The sequence below is a fragment of the Micromesistius poutassou genome (genome assembly GCF_964030765.1).
Source record: "Micromesistius poutassou genome assembly, chromosome: 23".
Classification (NCBI taxonomy): Eukaryota; Metazoa; Chordata; class Actinopteri; order Gadiformes; family Gadidae; genus Micromesistius; species Micromesistius poutassou.
In genome coordinates, this window is record NC_140293.1 from 5,572,754 (window position 1) to 5,591,511 (window position 18,758).

Sequence of the window (18,758 nt, forward strand, 5' to 3'; positions counted from 1 at the left end):
CCCACCGCCTGCACTGCAAAATGAGAAATGACACGCTTTCCCCCCGAACGTGATGGCTCTTCAGCCCAGCTATGGATTAGTTAAGGCTGTTACTCTAATCTGCAAGCAACCCCCCCTCCTCCACCACCACCACCACCCTCCCCAGCACCCCCTCTACTCCTCTTCCCTTTTCTTCGCAGCCTCATTATGAAACAGAGGTTGCCAAGGAGAAGGCAAGATGGCGGCCGGTCCCAGACGTGGTTAAACGGTGCTATCCTACGAGTCCTCCGACGGGAGCCAGAAACCGCGGTGACAGGATGCTTAGGTCGCCCGCCAAATCTTTTCCCTGCCGCATAAGGAGATGATAAATGTTGATGTTAAGCGTTGAAATCCCATCAGTGCGAACCAAAACAAAACCAAAACCCGTGAAGACGCAACGGATAGAGCGCGCGCCAGGCCGACCGCGTCTGGTCGTCCAGAGTGACGCACGCCGCCGCGGCGTCGGGCGAACGCACACCGGCCGACGTGGCCGTGGCGACGTTTCACTAATTGGCAACGCGGACAGACGGAAGGGCGGTGTTTCGCCGGGGATTCATACGCGGTCGTCTGCTGCCCGTGTGCCCAATCAACATCGGTCACGTAATCGCCACTTATTCCCCCACAATATGCTTGACGAGCTACGACAGAGAGCGAGGTGGACAACACGCTTAGGTTTACGTGCAAAAGTATCGGCGACACTTGTAGAGCGCCGTTGGGAAAAAAAGAAAAGAAAGCAGAACAGGCAGTCAAACAGCCACTCCAGCCTAATGGCCTCAGAGCCCTTTTCATTTGAAGCGCTGAAGAGCGTTTCAGTGGCGGCGCATTGAAGGATGGCTCCACAGAGGACAATGGGAACCAGATCACCTTCATTATATCATCATCATCATCCAAAGGGCCTCCCACCCCTTGATCAAATCACGCGCTACGGCTCTGCTATTAAATACAACATAATTGCCCAACAAAAAAACTGTCGCGTTCGAATTAGAAACACGGTTGGAATTATCCGCGAATGTTCTTGTGCAGTGTGGACCTCCTCTTCCCTTTAAGACTATCTCAACTGTATTTGCTATATTGCTAGAAATAAATCTGCGCTCTTCTCCGTGTTAAACCCCTTGCAATGCGCAGGGAATTATACAAAATTCCCTAAACTATTATGGTTGGCATACAGGGCACCATCTTTTACTGCGAGATGTAAAAAATGCTTTTCAAATGCATAAAACTAGAAACGCATGTATAGCTCTAGCTCTGTGTCCTCTGAAACAAGCGTGGCCAGTATCGCTGTGTGCTCTGCATCGTCATGTTTTCGGGGCCGTGTCCGCAACACGTGGCCCATGACACACCATGTTCTCAGACGTCTGTAGCAGCCAGGGCTGGAGGTGTGAGCCAGCCTCGAACATGTGCGACACGCAACGTGTCTCTCTCGTCACTAACACCTCTGGACGGATGCTTAGGAGAGAGAGGGTAGGGGTTGAGGTTACAGCTGTTAAAATGTTATCTGGCTCCGAGCGCTCACAACACAAACAGAGCAGTAAGCCCAGAGTGGAACGCCTCCCAAAAGCCATAACATGAAGTCAAGAGTGACGATGGAAACAGTGAGATGCATAACGCCCCAGAGTTACGGGAGGGCATCGAGACCGCATCACTTCAAAAGTGTATGAAGTAGTTATTTGGATCTACTCTGAATACCACAAAAAAATAGACTTTTATAAGATAGAAATTCAGATTGGACGACCCGACCTTTTCAACTTGGAGAAATAAGACTTTTAATGACAGTCCGGGCGGTCCACACGGTGACCCGTCACTTTTGATCTAAATGCGATTTCAACTGTAGACTTTGCAGAAGGCAAGGTCACCACCACCACCACCACTCTTATTCAATATAAAAATTCATTCGCTTGCTGTTCATTTTTTTTTGCACATCCATCTCGCAAGACGCCACTCAGACTTGCACTGCGCTCCGATTGTTTCCCCAGTCTGATAAGATGATTGACATGTGTTGAAGCCGAAGGGTATCAACAAAGCACGGAGACGTGAGGTTTGCTTTGCAGTTTGTTTTTTTAAACATTCAATATTGTTAATGTTTCATCTCCGTCTCTGCACGGTGTTAATATCTGCGACGGCCTTCAGTATTGACATCCTAAACCACTCCACTCTTCATTGACAACATCGGTGTCCCTACATACACGACATTATATGGTGTACAAGATGGCACATTGTACCGTCTAGCCACGAAACTAACTTTTCTTCTGAGCGCTGAGCATGCAGGTGCTCTCCGAGGGGTCTGAGAGCATGTCTGTGTTAACACCTTTTCTAAAGTGAGCCGAGTGCTCGGGGAATCGCTCCAAAGTGTCAAGATAGAGTGCTTCAAACAAAAAAAACACGGCTTGAAAGAACTTGTAGACAACGAAACACATCAATGCGTTTCAATCACTGGCCGACGCGCGTCCTTCGAGTGCCCTTCAGGGTGACAAAGCTACTGAGGGCCGCAGGACGGGTGTCGGGGTGAGGGAGGGAGGAAGAGGGGGAGGGAAGGGAAGGGAGTGCTCATCTAGAGACCGAGGCCACTTTGACTTCACAGAGGCTGTCTGTGTCCAGCGGCGTGGAAGATAAGGAAAATCGATACTCTGCACGGGGCGTGACCCTTCCTGAAGCGTGTGCTGCTCTTTGTGACAGCGTCGTCTGAAGGCTCCAGCTGCTGAGCGTGCTCGGGAAACAGACGCACGCCGACGGCCTCGTCAGCAGAGGTCACGTGTTTTACTGATTTCTCAAGGTTTTGGGACAATACAGATTTGTACGGGAAACTCAAAAAAAAAAAAAAAAAAAAAAAGCCCGTTCGTCCCAGAGTTCAGGGAAACATTTCAGCGCACCGCTATAATCGCCACTCCAGTAACGTCGGAGAGAACGCAGGCGCACAATGACGCACATTCAGACTACTTTGCCATGAAGGATGGAAATGCTTTTTTCTTAGAACCGCTGAATGAAAGGTCTTCAAACACACTGACGTATTGGAGCGTAGATTACAAGGCTTTTAGAATTCACTAGACCCGGTGCTTCCAAGTAAGACTGAGTTAAAAAAAAAACATTCACGTGAAGAACGGGACCCATTCACAAGAAGTGCATTGCCCTTCAACTTATTTATTCATGTACTTAACATGGAAAAATCCAAAGTATCTCAAACACAAAGTAAATAACATGTACATCTTTTAAATACTCAACTAAAGATAGATTCTATTTCAAAAATCGCTGTGAACCAAGTCAGACTGTACAACTTCAAATAAATAAGTCATTCTCACAATAAAGAATTGAAATAAGAGGGGAGGGGTACTGAAGGAAGATTATTTTCAGGCCGGACCGTCAGCGTTTTTAGTCTCCAATCGGTCCGTTACTCAAAAGAAACCAAATTATTACGATCAAGATCAATATTCTCTTTTAAATGCTGAGGTCAGGCGTGAAAAAAAGCTCAACCCCTACCCTACAGCAGCAATCATTCACAGCTCAGAGTCCAGGGTAAACCTTCACAAAGATACCCAGAGAAGTAGTAAGAGACAAAGAAAAGAAAGCATTGGCAAAGATAAATATATAATGCATAGCACACTGCTCATCTTTAGGGGAAGCATGACTAATAGTTGTGTGTAAATACCAAGCAGGACTCCGGCGCAATACTCAGTGCATCCGAGGCTCGCAGCAAGCCCCCATGTTGTTCGGATATCCCTCCGTACGTTTTTCGCTCACGGCCGTGGAAACCCACTTCTGCGTACTTCCCCGAAGTGAATAAAGCAATATACACTTACGATTTTTTTTTTTTTTAAGACAGGTTATATGCATTACGTAGATATGAAAAAGGTAATCAAATATTTCAAAACTGTGGTTTATATCCATTCTTCACCACATAAATATATATCTATAGTGTTTATATATATAAAAAAAGAAAAACGAAAAGAAAACAAATCTGTCTATAGATTAATACCTTTATACGAAGCAAGACTATCTACAAACAAAAACAATCAACATATGATGCACTGCAATGCAAGTCCATTGGACAACAGATCAAGTCTTTCAAAGGTAACATTCAACGGAAAAACAAAAAGGCAATATCCCAAACAAAAAATATACTTCACAGACTCATTAAAGAGGGTAAAAACTAAAAGCACTTTGCAATGAAGTCCAAAAAACCAAACCGAAAAAGAAAGATGGGTCAAATACTCAACATAAAATACTTATTTACATAGCTCTTAGCTCAGAAGTTAATCCATTCAATGCGTTAATCAAACTAGTTTTCTCAAGCCTCAAGGGGCCTCAAGGCCCATTCATTGTCCTCCTTAGTCTTCCATATAAAGCCGGTAAAAACTCTTAAGTCGCCATCAAGACACAAATCAGCCTAATGTTTAAAGCGCACCGATTGGGAGCCTTCCACTGATTCTCACCCTCCTTAAAGATAGTAACACTTTTTTGAAGAAGAATTTTGCATGCACTTTTTTGCGAATAAACCTTTGTATTATTATTCTTGTGTTGTGTGTTTTCCAAATCGAATCGGAAAGAGAGTCGCTAGTCACGGGACAACCGGAATGACGGGAACAACTCACGGGATGGTTTTACAAATGAACCCAGTGCTGCCATGGAGTCTAGAATCTGAAGGTAATACAAAGATCTCAAAAGGTATCTTTAACGGCATAAATCTCCCCAGAAGTGTCGACCACGGCAAACGTTCTGGTAAAGTTCAAAAGCTCACAAGGTGTCATATGAAGATATTTCTAAAGTATCGAAGTCAAAATATTTTGCTCCAGGTCCAGTAAAAAGTTTCTCCAAATTTTTCTTTTTATAAAAATAGATGCTTTTTAAACCCACATCAAAGAGGTTCTCAGCTCTTTGGCAAGGTACTGCTTTAAGAATTTTTTTGTCTTTTCTCATTAATTTTACAATAACATTATGCAGCCAACCAATAACCAACTGATATTACAAGAAACAAAATACTTACAAAAAACGATATTGCAAAATTGTTCAAACGAACCACTTTGCTAACCACAGAAGGCGTTAACGCACCTAAGGCAAATTAGGACACAATACAAAGAAAATCACTACACAAAGCCTTACAAGACTTACGGTTTCAAAGCATAGGCGCAACGAAATGACAAAAATGTATAACTAACATTTTAGAAGGTCCATCTGTAGACAGCAAGAGAATGCAACATCACAGGCAGAAATACCTGCAGTATTTTTTTCCTGTTTCAACATAAAGTATACCAAGTTCCAAAGCGTAGCAATGAAGAGAAACGAAAGATAGAAAACAAATGAAACCACACCGGACGCCAAATTCGCTTTCCCTTCGTAACACTGATTTACAAAGATTCTCTTTTTTTTTTTTTTACTAATGTAGAAAGTTTACGGCGAGAACGTTTTCCATTTCCTGTTTCTCCTTTTTTCTGCGGTTTTCTAGAAACAATCCAACCGATGGGGGGGGGGGGGGGGGGTGGGTGGGGGTGGGGGGGGGTGAGTGGGGGCGGGGGGGTATTAGGCTTTGTGCGTTTTGTTGGTCTTGAACGAGACCTGCAGCACTCGGTCCCCCAGGCGGTAGCCGTTGAGGCTGGCGATCGCCACCGCCGCCTCGTCGTAGTTAGTCATGGTGACGAAACCAAATCCTTTGCACTTGCTCGTGTTAAAGTCGCGGATGACCTTGACGTTGGTCACCGCCCCGAACGGCCCGAACATCTGCCACAGGATGCTCTCGTCGGCGTCGGGCGCCAGGTTGTAGACGAAGATGCACCAGCCGGTGCCGGCGTGCCCCGGGATGTTGATGCCAGCCAGGCTGGTCACCCCGTCGATGGCCATGGGCGAGAACCTGCTGTGGAGACACAACACAGCAAGAGGGGGGGGGGGGGTTCAAGACGCGGCCGCCAGGGACAGCGCACCGGGGCGTCACCGGAGACAAGGGATCAGGCGCCGCAGGGTCAATGCATTCTGACAGACCTCGAGACGGACTGACGGGCGGGGACAGACGCGGCTCGTTCGGAGGGAAGCCGGGGGGCTGCAGAGCCGTGCGCTCCAGCAGCGAAAGCGCTCAGATTTATTTATAAAAACGTCGGATGTGTCGGAGATCCTTGTTGGCAGGATGACGTATTTTTTTTCATTTTTGCGCCGAATGTATTTATAACGTTCGCCTTGTCAGACGCAACTTGCGTACGGCTCAATGTTTAAGAAGACAGGGTTCTCAACGGGGTGTGCCCGTCAGTTTTTAAATATCCATGCCGGCTCTAAATGATGCATCTCAATTCGTATCCTACGCCGTCAACGTCTCGGCCCCGTCGCGAAACCCGCCCGGGCGGAAAACCGCCGGGACGAGACGGGGAAAACAAAAACAGGACAATAATATCAGATCACAGCGAAAGGCCCCAATCTGAGGCAGAGGCAGTTTGGGGAGAAGTTTAAAAAAAAATAAAAAAAAAAGGGAAACGGCAAGTGCATGGGTAGGCCATGAATTATTGCCGCCCGTGTCGCAGGAGATTACATGCTCCAGTTGACGTCTCGGGAACATCCGCCGTGACAGGTAAACTACCAGCATCGAGAGAGAGAGAGAGAGAGAGAGAGAGAGGAGAGAGAGAGAGAGAGAGAGAGAGAGAGAGAGAGAGAGAGAGAGAGAGAGAGAGAGAGAGAGAGAGAGAGAGAGAGAGAGAGAGAGAGAGAGAGAGAGAGAGAGAGAGAGAGAGAGAGAGAGAGAGAGAGAGACACTCTACCTCTTCCTCCCTCTCCTCAGTGCCGGGGCATTAAATAGGAAATAGGATTGAAGTTCAATAACGCTCAGGGAAGGAATTCTGTGAAAACCCGGTGCTGGCAAAGTGCTGGGCGAGTGGCTCCTGGAAGAGGCCTGATGCAACAGGGGCTGGAACGGCCTACATCACGGGGTGTGGAAAAAAGACTGGGGGAACTGGATGCAATTTAGTGCAATAGCATGTAAGAAGTTGGAAGAAACTTGACATTTGATCCGGAACATTGGCGTCTATTGTTTTAAATTTCAATTGGATAGAGGGAAGGAAACGCATGCCGTTTTTTCAACTTTGTGAAAAGCCCCGGGATTTGCTGTTACACAGGTAGAAAAATCCACAGCGAATGAAATAATACAAGACTCAAACACATCGAAATGGATGGATTTGTTTGTATCCGTCGTGTGTTTGAAGAGGGAGTGTTTTGGTTGGAATACTGGCGGAAATGACGCCAATCAAATGTGACCCATTCCACCCACACACACACCATGTGGCTTTACAGATAATATTCCTTATTACTTTGTTTGAAAGACAAAAACGCACTGGTTTCTCTCGCCTTCTGCAGCTTCTTGTTAGACCAAGGACATTAATGGACTCGTAGTTGTAAAGCCTTGCTTTTATTATTCAGGAGGCCGGTATTGCAAACCGCTTGAAAAGACGGCCAATCTGCTGTAAAGCTTTCTTACACTTCGGGTCAGAAAAGGAAATTAATAAATTTAGGGTTGACGCAATATCAAATATTGCAATATTAAAAAAATATCACCAGTATGGATGTGTTTGGAGTTTAACATCTTCAATGAATACAGAATCTGAGCCTTCCACAGGCCAGAATTGAGGTTAGGAAAACTGGAGACATACTTTTTATAGAGTGTTGGGGATAAATAAAGCTGAATTGATATTTGAAAGGCTGTACAACTCTTTACACTGGACTAACTCTTGTGCCGTTGGCACTGCCGACTAGATGGGTCAGATATAATAAAGAGTACCGTGTGCAGCAAGAATATAACAAATTGAAAGATTTCGGAAATGCGTGTGGTGAGAACGATTGAGTCAAATCAAATCGAGTTACCTTTTGACACCGTAGGCCATGTTCAGCAGATTGTCCAACCTGAAACAACCAAAACAAACCAAAGGTTAGTTCATCTCCACACACCTCGTCCTTCAGTAAATCAGGGAACACGTTTCAGTGGGGGCATGGGATGCTTCTGAAACAAACACAAAGTCAATCACACGCTAGAATACCCTTCTGGATTGTGCGTCTGGTGTTTTCTAACAACCTTTCATACGCACAATGGAGCACGTACATGAGCCACCGCTCCCCAAAACAATCTTCTGTTTTACCATCCGAAACATATTTCGTTGAGTTTCTGGTGTCAATAATCCAGCTAATACATGGAGCTGAAGAGATGAAGGTCATTCATGCACTGTGAAAGCGTTCCCGCCATTAAATCCCAGTCCCTAGTCATAACAGCAGTCATCATCAGCACCATCCCTGCTCCTAGTTCCCTCAACACTATAGTCACACACACAAAGATTTTTCTGGTTAATCATTTAGTGTATTAAATGTGTCTGAGGACCGGGCCCTCACACATCTGGGGACCGGGCTCTAACACATCCATACATCTGGGGACCGGGCCCTAACACATCTGGGGACCGGGCTCTAACACATCCATACATCTGGGGACCGGGCCCTAACACATCCATACATCTCTGGGGGCCGGGCCCTAACACATCAGGGGGCCGGGCCCCAACACATCCACACGTCTGGGGGCCGGGCCCCGCGGTACCTGAAGCGCTGGGCCTGCTGCGCCAGGGGCCCCGGGTACCTCCGGTTGGGCGACTGGTAGAGCTGGGAGAGCAGCGCCTGGCTGGTCTTCTGGCTGGGGTTGTTGGCGAACTTGACCGTGATGGGCTCCGTGGCGCCCGGCGGCTTCTGACAGTTGAGGCCCTTGATGGCCTCCTCCGCCTCGATGCGCCGGTCGAAGCGGATGAAGCCCACCCCGCGGGAGACTCCTGGGGAGAAGGCATGGTCACTGTCACCGCGTCCAGGACGCGCTCCATTGGGGGCCGACGCTAGCTCGCGGGCGAGGTAACGCTAGCTCGCGAGCCAACGTTCACTCGAGAGCTTACGCTAGCCTGCGGGTTAGCGCTATCTTGCGAGCTGACGCTAGCTTTCGGGCAAACCCAAGGTTGCGAGCTAACGCTAGCTTTGGCGCTAACGCTAGCTTGCGAGCTGACGCTAGCTTGCGAGCTGACGCTAGCTTGCGAGCTAATGCTAGCGGCAGTCCGGGTGCACCTTGTTGGCCACGAGGTGAAGGCCACCGTCGCTCGGTGAGAAAATACAGTGTTTATCCAAACTCAAACCTGGAGTGAAAATCAACAACACGAACACTGGACGTTTTGAGAGCGGGAAATGTCACAAGGGCCTACCCAGACACAACACGACTGTCACTACAAACACCTGCACACGCAGAAGGCCAATTAGCATTTACTTTCTGTTCTAAAGGACTCCTGTGAATGCTCCGTCTCCCCCAAGAGTTTCAGCACGGCTGAACATAGTTGGAACGTTTAAGGGCTCTCGCACACAGAGCGCAACCTTTTCAAAACACGCCGCTACTCCAAGTTAGAAAATGCACTCTCCCTTTTAACCTTGGGCGCCATGGAGACCGGACAGAGGAGGTATTCGGAGGGAGATGAAACACAAAAACAAGGATGGACTCCTCACCAGTCACTTGGTCCACCAGGATGCGTGAGGTAATGATGCGGCCGTACTGAGAGAACAGCTGCTCCAGCTCCTTCTGAGTCATGGTCTTCGGCAAACCGCTGACGTATAAATTTGCATCTCTGATCGAGGCTGAGCTTGGACGCGCATAGGAAACCTGCAGAAACAAGAGAGCGAGAGGGAGGGAGTGGAGAGGGGAGCGATGAAGATCAGGCACCAGGGGATCCCTCGCACCCCAGAAGACCGGCTCTAATCTAGGAACCACTATTGTGAAACTTCCACAGCGGCAAATACGGCGTTCGAGTCAATCAATGGGCCTCTCTCTCTCTCTGCCTCAGTCTTTGTCTGTGGGCCGGGGCTGTGCGTGCAGACGCACTCATGAGTGTGAGTCACCGGCAGTAAAAGAGTGGTCACTTCCACTGCTGCAGACAAACAGGACATTGCCACAGGAGCAGTAAAAATATTAGCTAGCAAACCAGGCAATCAAGCTCTGCATCTGCGGAGCACGCACAACGTAAATGTGCAGCAATGCATAATTATTTTCCACTACGCAGAGTCCCACCTCCCCGTCCGTCGTGTCTTTCCATGCCAACGTTTAGAGCTATGCCGACAAGCCACTACGCACAGGCTAATGCATTTAAGCTAATAAGTTACCCAATTCGGTTGCTACATATAAACATCTATGGTTCACACAAAATTTCTCTAGTATCTAAACAGTTTTTCAGACCCAGCTCTGGAGGGAGTAAACGTCACATCTGATCCAGATTGATGAGGGACGGGTCTGGACAGAATCCCTGGCAGAGGCGTTGACAAGACTCATGCTTATTCCGATAAGTCACGGGTCATCAGCCTGGATTAAGCAAAGGTGGTATCGCATGCAAATGTGTGTCATTTGGCATCATATCTAAAGCTGCGCACCGCGCTGTGCCCACCAGTACAACTCAATACAACAGCCGTGCCATGTGAGTCGTATCCTTAACTGGCTCCTCGAGGATTCAACACAGAGCTCCATGTTATTCAAAGCAATGTAAATCGGTGCTGACCCTAACCCTACTGGTCTCCATGAGGCTGTGCGTGCGCATATCAAGCAGGGACCTCTTGTGAGCGCCGTCTAAACAGGCTCAGACCAGTGTGAGCGTGCAGAGCCACCTGGGGGAAAAGGGATTTAGAACGGTTTCTGAATCTAGATGCATTCTAGAATGAGAAACAGTAGTAGGATGTACATTGACATTTAGGGCATTTAGCAGACGCTTTTATCTAAAGCGACTTACAATAAGTACATTTGTCAGAAGACCGAAACAACAATAAACCACTGTCGGTACAGTAAGGATGTTCATAGAATCAAGTACCAAGCACTAACAATCGTTAGGTTAACCCATTCCCCCTACACAACAAAGCTAGCTAGGATCAGGTGCTACACAATGCTGCCTACTATTTTGTAAATACAAAGGATCTCGCTATTGTTCTTGTGTACAGGATCCGCATCTAAACAAAGGGAAACGATGGCTGCACAGACCAAGCCCAAAGTCACTTCTACCTAGCAGCAAGAGGACAACAGCAGATGATTGAGACTGACAGGGCTGTCAGCCAGCGGATCCTTCCAGGCCTTCTCAAAGGTGGAGGTCAAGCCTTCAGATAACGGCTAATCGCTCTGACAGAATGTCTATTGTTATATTTAAAAACATTACATAATAATGGATTCAAAAAGAGAGAGATGTTGATGTGGAAAGTCACAGTGTAATTTATTAATTTTTTAGAGTGTAATAGTTTAATAGTGAAATAATAATACAATCTGGATCTTTTTAAGGTCAATACATTGTGAAAGAAAATGCTACTACTACAAAAAAACATTATTTTCTTGTAAAACATGCAAGTCGATAATAGTAAAAGAAGTCGATAAAAGTGTTGCTGAGATGCCTTAACATGACTCACTACATTGTTCCTACCATCAGCCTATTGTTCTCCAAGAAGAACCCACCCCACCCCCCCCCCCCCTGACTGCAGTCCCTTCAATTCAGTTCCCATCAGCGGAGAACCGGTGCGTCGCATCAGCGCTTAATCAGCAGGTGACTGGGGAGCCCCATCAGCCAATCAGAGGCGAGGCGATCGATGGCGCGTGTTTAACCTACAGAGGGAGCCGTCTAGTGAAGAAAACCCAACGCACAAGCCGTCTCTAGGGGGGGCTGCGGTTCTCCTTTAGGGGGGGGGGAACACAAGCTGTGCATTTGTTTCAGAAGCAATTAAAAACGGTAGAGTCACGCACGATCGCGTCAAAAGTTTTCCAATTCAAAAACAAATTGTGTTGACGTCTCATAGCGCAGCAAAAAAAGAAAAAAAAGAGAGGGGGTGAAACAGCCGCAGGTGCACGCAATCTCGACAAACACTCGCGTCGCGCTCTGTTCCACGTCGGCTGCACGCTATCCAACTGTATGCATACATACATACATACATGCATGCATACATACATACATACATACATACAGATATACACACCCACACCCAATATCACACCCTAGCCTCGGTCATATCTATTTGCTGATGCATAATGTTGCATAGCCCCTTTGCGGCTGCAGCGTCTGTGTTCAGGGTGCTCCACCTCGCTTCATTGTTGATTCTCTGCCGGGGGGGTGGGGGTGGGACTGTTTTCCAGGCCGGCGCTGCGTGACTGTTTGCGAGGTTTCACAATAAAAGACTCGGGGTCGCTGGCTGGTGCTGCATACATTAGCTCAGGGAGATGGATGGAGAGGAGGCAATGTTCCCGCGCCAGACACCGGGTTAAATAAACATCTGCACCCGAGCAATAAATCACGCCGAATAAGGAATAGAAACCCGAGGCGCCGGCCTAGTTATTCACCAGCGTCGGATCAATACAGTCGGAGAGGATCCAAATGAGCTTTTCTCTACATCCCTACAAAAAACAGAACACTTCCACACTTTGAGAATCTATAGCTAGGGGGGGGGGGGGTCTGTGCATTGCACAAATTCAATGCACAGCCAGCATTTCGGATTTCGTTCACACACACACACACACACACACACACACACACACACACACACACACACACACACACACACACACACACACACACACACACACACACACACACACACACACGATGAATTGAATCTATAAATATCCCTGGTATCCCTAGTCTGCGTGGATGGCAGGAAAGCGAGCGAGCAAGCAGCCATAAACCCGAGCCCTGTTCCTCATGGAAGCACTTCCTCATGACAGGGATGTGTGTCATCTGTAAAAGGCACCGCAGTCCTCTTTAATTATCACACCGGCCAAGTAGCCCTGCACCGGCCCCCCCTCTCCGCCGGCTCATCAGATGAATGGTATCAATAAAATACACTCTCTTTAATTAAACCTTCAGACCAGGGGCTCCAAAGTGACCAGACAGCCCCTCCCCACACCCACCGCCAAGTTGGCAAGCTAGCAACAAACTTCCTCCTTGTGTTTGCAGATGAAAAGGGAGTGAATGCTAAATGTGTTCTAATGCACACGCTTCCTGGCCTGCCTACACACACACACACACACACACACACACACACACACACACACACACACACACACACACACACACACACACACACACACACACACACACACACACACACACACACACACACACACACACACACACACACACACACACCTAATGGGATGCTAATACATGCAAAGTGTGTTCGTCGCTCTGCCACTCCCGGGCTTATCTGCACTACTGACGTCGGGAGCACGGGAATCCGGGGGTTGTAACCCATCTTAAAAAATAAAGTCGACGGGGAAAACACAGAAATGTAGTCGATTTGTTTAAACCATGCGCATCCAAATTGCACCGTTACAGAGCGGGCCGTGCCAACAAGTCGAGGCAATCAAAACCGCAGACGTTTTGATGGCTGCTCAAGACACGGCCGTACGCAAGATTGATTTCACTGGTTATCAAAATCATTACATATATTACCGCCCAGAAGGCTGTTCTGGTCGTGGGCTCTCGGCCCGTTCCCCTAATGCCTCGCAGAGGCCTCCGCGCACAGAAACCCCCCCCCCCAATAATTTGATCCTACACAAGCACCGCTACACTATATAAAGCAAATGAGTTTCTCCACCGGCAGCCCAGCTGCCCCGGTGCCTGATGAATGCTAATGGCCGCCGCCGCCGCCCTCTCGCGGCGTCATGCGCCTGGGCTCTGCAGCAGCGGCAGCAGCGGCAGCAGCAGCAGCAGCACGTGCAACCATAGAAACCGTTCTGCTCCAGTTGAGGCCGCGGCGCGCCGGGCTGTGCCCAGATTAACAATGGGCTGCTAGGCATCGACGGGGAGCAAAGTCGTCTCTCGAGCGCTGCTCTGCGGACGTCTGAGAGAGGCGAAGGCTGGATGTTGACGGGGAGAAAATGGCCGTGTGGCGTAACGGACCCCTTGTGGTTCACGCATTAAGGAACACGCAGACAGAGCCACGGCGCTATGAAGCCTTACCTTGATGGTTTTGGTCTGAAGTCTCAGGCCGTTTAAGGTATTGATGGCTTTTTCTGCATCTTTCGGATCCACGTAATTCACAAATCCATAGCCGAGACTTTGCCCTGCAATGAAAAGAGCGAAGAAATGAAAATAAATATTGTGTATGACTGACAGTGAAGGAGTAGCCTGAATATAAAAAGCACAGCTTCCTCGTAATAGTGTAGAGGAGGTTATTTGGAGCAAATGTCTCTCCTGGTTCAATAAAAACGGTGGTGCATGGCGGGTAATTGAACTACCGGCACACACAAATGAATAGTGTGTGTGTGTCATTGAAGAGGAATTCCAACACATTTCTTTTCCTAGAACTGAATCAAAAGTCAAGACAGGCGCGCGCGCACACACACGCCCGCCCACCCACCCACCCACCCACAAAATGGCGTTGACTTCTGAACCAAGACAGTGTTTTTGCTTTCATAGCATGTGCTCTGAAAGCCCCGTCGTGGTCCACTGACCACAACGCTACAGGGACGGCTTCAATTAGAAATGGACAATTCTAGGCCGATGAAAATTCCCTCCATTTGTATTCTATACATCGTTTTCTAGCTATTGCGGACATTACCCAACCAAAATGTATTAGTTCCATTGAAGGCAGAGTTGTATAGGATGCCTTATCATTACAACCCACAAATCAACACGTTTTGGATAATTCACTGCATATGTAAATATATGCACACTAAATCACCCTATTCAACTCAGAATGGAAATCCACATCAACACATCAACGTATGAACGTCGAGCGCCAAACAGTCATGAAGACCGCTAGTGGTAGGGATGCTAGAATATACCATAATGCAGTATGGAGCCGCACTGGGTGGTTACCACTAGGCTCCGTTCTCATTGTGTCACTTCATCCACTACACCAGCACTCTCCGGGAGGACGGAAGAGGAGAGCGGCGAAAAACATGTCGCCTTTAGCCACGTCACACTCCAGCCGGCCTCCTCTGTGCGTGCGTGCGTATCTCCATATAACGCTTGGAGCTGAGGAGTGGGCCATTCACTGCATTACTGCAAAAAAAAAAAAAAAAAAAAAAAAAAAGCACATGCCCTTCAGAGCAATCGAGACCCGAGCGGCGGCTCGTGGCGGGAGCGTCAAGAGACCTGGAGGGACGTCTTCTTCGTAAAGAGGAGGGCGCGCGCAGCCGACGGCGACAGCGTCGGTCTACAGTCTCCCGTCCAATAGGAGGGCGAGGAGCCCTCGAGGATTCTCAGAGGAAGACACGCACGCCTCGCACTCGGCTGATTACTTATCAGACATGACACCAGCGCCCGTGCCGGCTGGATTTAACACACTGCCACAGGGGCGGGCGAGTGGGGGCAGGAAAGACGAGGCTGCTGAACCAGAGGAGGGGTTATAATGCGTGTAGTATTGAGAGTGACGCCACGCACCGTCCGCACGCAATGCCCCTGAAAGGCTCTGCAACATCACTGGTCACACAACCGTACTGAAGACGGGGAAGATCTTTATTAATATTTGGCTGATTGCTCAGCCCCCACATCCATGTTCATTTCTAACTCAAATAAGGAAAGGCAGAAAAATGTATCTGTGATTTAATCTGATGGTTCAGGGAAACTGAAATTAGGAAACTGTCAAAAGTATACAGAAGTCTTTGCAAACCAACTTCTGCCTTATAATATATTCTGACAGTGGTGAAAAATGAGAACCGCTGCCAGCTTTACAGTTCACACAGCAGGACTTCCAATTTCAAATATATTCATTGAAAGATTTTCCAGCTAGCAGCCTATAAGCACACATCTCCAAAGTGTCTACTAGCGACAAAATATTGTGTTCTCGATTAGAAATGTTAAAGTAGACAGTGTCTACTTTAACATTTCTAGGAGATGATAAAGTAGACACTGTCTACTTTAACATTTCTACTCGAGTACACAATATTTTGTCTGCTTGGCTTTAAGAACTACCCAGGCGTCAAACACTGAGGCAACCTTTGCATGATAGTACGATATGAAATTGTATAATTGAATATCTTACAAATGTACAGTATAATTTGTTGTGCCATCGTGTGTCTTTTTATTAGACATGATGGTCGAATGAAATGCACATCGTGTCCGACATAAATGCATCTTTAAGTACATTGTTGCAGACAGAGAGAAGACAGACTAGCCCAGTTTCCGCAGCATCAGTTATGGATACCTTTAACGAACGGTCTGTATTTAGAGATAATACATTCAGCACATCTTTGGGAAGGATGAGATGCCCCAGTGGAGACAGCACTGTGGACCTAGAGGACTAGGAACTGACCCCATCAATTCCTCCATCGCAATAGCCACACAAGGCCCAGGCGAGGTGGACAGTGGAATATTTAACGTTAATATTGTGCAGGCGCTTATGGCCAAAGTCGGCTGCATTCATACAACAGCAGAATAAAAATCTAATTTATATTCCAATAGTCCTCTCTTTAGAAAATAAACCCTCCATGGTTTTCAAACGTACCTCACATTCACTAGTAAACAGTATAATCTGTGGCAATTCACAGACTTATTCTCACTAAAAGAGCTGGATACACTTGGTCCCAGAGGACCAGGCAGATCCATAATGAGCCTAAACATCCTTGACCGCTACTGCAAGCACTATTTAAAAATACTCACACTATATATATATATATAGAGAGAGAGGCCCCACAGTCGACCCTGACGACGCACAGCCCAGAGACTTGCATGCAGCTGCTGGGCTGCCTGTGAAGTTGTTCTCCTTTAACCTGGGCTCCACACACGCACGTCAGCCACCAACCATTGTAATGCGTCAACAGGGATCTATATGTGAACGGCTAATTAATTGCGATGCCATTTTGCTCGGACAGGCTCAGCCCTCGACTGCTGAACTGACAGATGGGGGCCGGAGAACGCAGCCATGAAACCAAGCATCGAGCGAATGGTTTCCTGATGTTAAGCTCTTACGATGACAGCCAATTAAAGACGCCATTCAATTTGCATTCAAAATGAAAAATAAAGTTACAATCTATCATAAATTCAGAATGAGGAGGACGTTTAAATTCGGTTCAAAGCCTGAATTAAATCAAGGAGGCAGACATTTTAAATTTACGTACAAAAAAAAAATTACCTGTTATTTTGTCTCGAACAAGTTTACAAGACTCAATCTCCCCGATGCTACCAAACAGACTCTTGAGCTCTTCTTGGGTCATGTTCTGAGGCAGATAGTTGACTATCAAGTTGGTTTTACTGTCCTCTATGCTCCCCGACTCCACAGGAGAGGAGCAGTTGTTTGAGATGGTGGAGGGGCCGTTGCTCGTGTTGTTGCACGTCGGCCCGTTGGACAGCTGTGTTTCCATGGCAGCAATTACCTGCTAAAGAGACACAAGAAACTCAGTCAGAGCTGCATGCTAATTAAAAAAAAGGAGTAAGCACAGGCCTCCACAAAGAAGCAGGAACAGTCAAAAAGGATTGCTAGTCGTACACGGTCGAGTGGCGTTTTAATGAGCACAGGAATAAACCCAATGCTACTAGAAATGTGTTCCTAAACACTAATTCAGGTCATTTCCATGTGTTTTCTTGCCGTGTGTTGTAAATATTATGATTAACTAGAGCAGTACACACACTTCTAGCACATCCTTTTGGACTTTCAGAACTCTAAAACTGTGGAACTCGGGAAGCAAAACTAATTAATGCTTTTTAGACAATGCCGGGTGAAATATTGAGCCATTTCTCAAGAGCATAATTGGTAGTGAACTGAATGCAGTTGTTTTATTTCTGGCAGAGCAAACGATCGTCCCTCCCACAAGTTAAAGTAATAATGAACATGAAATTGTCGTTTCGCTTGAAAAGAAAAATGTCAGAGCAGCGACAGGATAAATGTGTTCAAGAGGCAGAGGAAGGCTTTGCCAACAATCTGTCAGAAGTTTAGTTTTATTTACCAGGATTTTTATCATCCCAACTTTTTTTTTTAAATATTGTTATTCAGTCATCAGTTCTAATAAACCCAGCCCACCACCTCTCTGCATCAGACAACAACACATTATTCAAAACCCAGCCGCTTGAGCCTGTGTGAGGAGTCGTGCTTTCAGAACGCGGCCAGCAATTTGCACAGAACCCGTGCATGAACAACCACACACCCTGTCCACATTATGCTCAAACCATTCACATTTTGACAAGCCCAATTTCTTGTGCTTGTGTGGATTGGCAATATCATGCCCAGAGAGCCAACGCGTCGATATCAGTCAGTCAGGGTCATTTTAAAAACCACACCAACACGTCACTTAACCGTAACGACTCGGCAGCTTTCCATCAAAGCTAAAAATAAGGAGCCAAAAACACAGGATTCGTGCCGTTATGAGGGTGGCCAGTTACGGCTAGGGGAATGATGGGTATGGCACGGAGACGACGGGCCTGAGCGCAGTCGGGAGGAGGGGGAGGAGGAGGAGGAGCGCCACTCACCCCGGTCCATGGCTCCGCCGCCCACGAGCCACTCCTGAGCAGGGAAGCCACGTCGCACAGTCTGACAGCCATGTTATTTTGGAGTTGCCGTCTGCAAACGTGGACACAAACACAGAGGAACACGACCGTTAGAACAACCCGAGACGATAAACTAAGCGGCAGCCGCCGGCGTCGAACACGTCGGTGGAGGAGGAGGGGCGAGCAGGCCCGCCGCTCTGCACGCCGGCTGTGTGCAGATTGGTTACGGCCCGAGGAGAGGTGCGTTTCACAACGGTTCCCCCTTAGTCACACTTCATGTTCAGCAGGACAATTCAGAGCATCAATACAGTTTCAGTCAAT

At 47.5% G+C, this 18,758-nt stretch overlaps 1 protein-coding gene across 1 annotated transcript; it reads right to left on the minus strand.

Annotated features, from left to right (window-relative positions):
* Positions 1–5,526: 5,526 nt before the first annotated feature.
* Positions 5,527–18,518, minus strand: elavl2 (ELAV like neuron-specific RNA binding protein 2; the record flags this gene model as incomplete). The annotated part of the gene is made up of 7 exons (XM_084487325.1): positions 18,420–18,518; positions 17,089–17,332; positions 13,971–14,074; positions 9,499–9,652; positions 8,561–8,786; positions 7,843–7,881; positions 5,527–5,857 (listed from the first exon to the last, which is right to left on the minus strand). Exons 1-7 carry the CDS (start codon positions 18,489–18,491, stop codon positions 5,527–5,529), a joined length of 1,170 nt encoding a protein of 389 aa, XP_084343451.1. The 5' UTR covers positions 18,492–18,518.
* Positions 18,519–18,758: the final 240 nt, after the last annotated feature.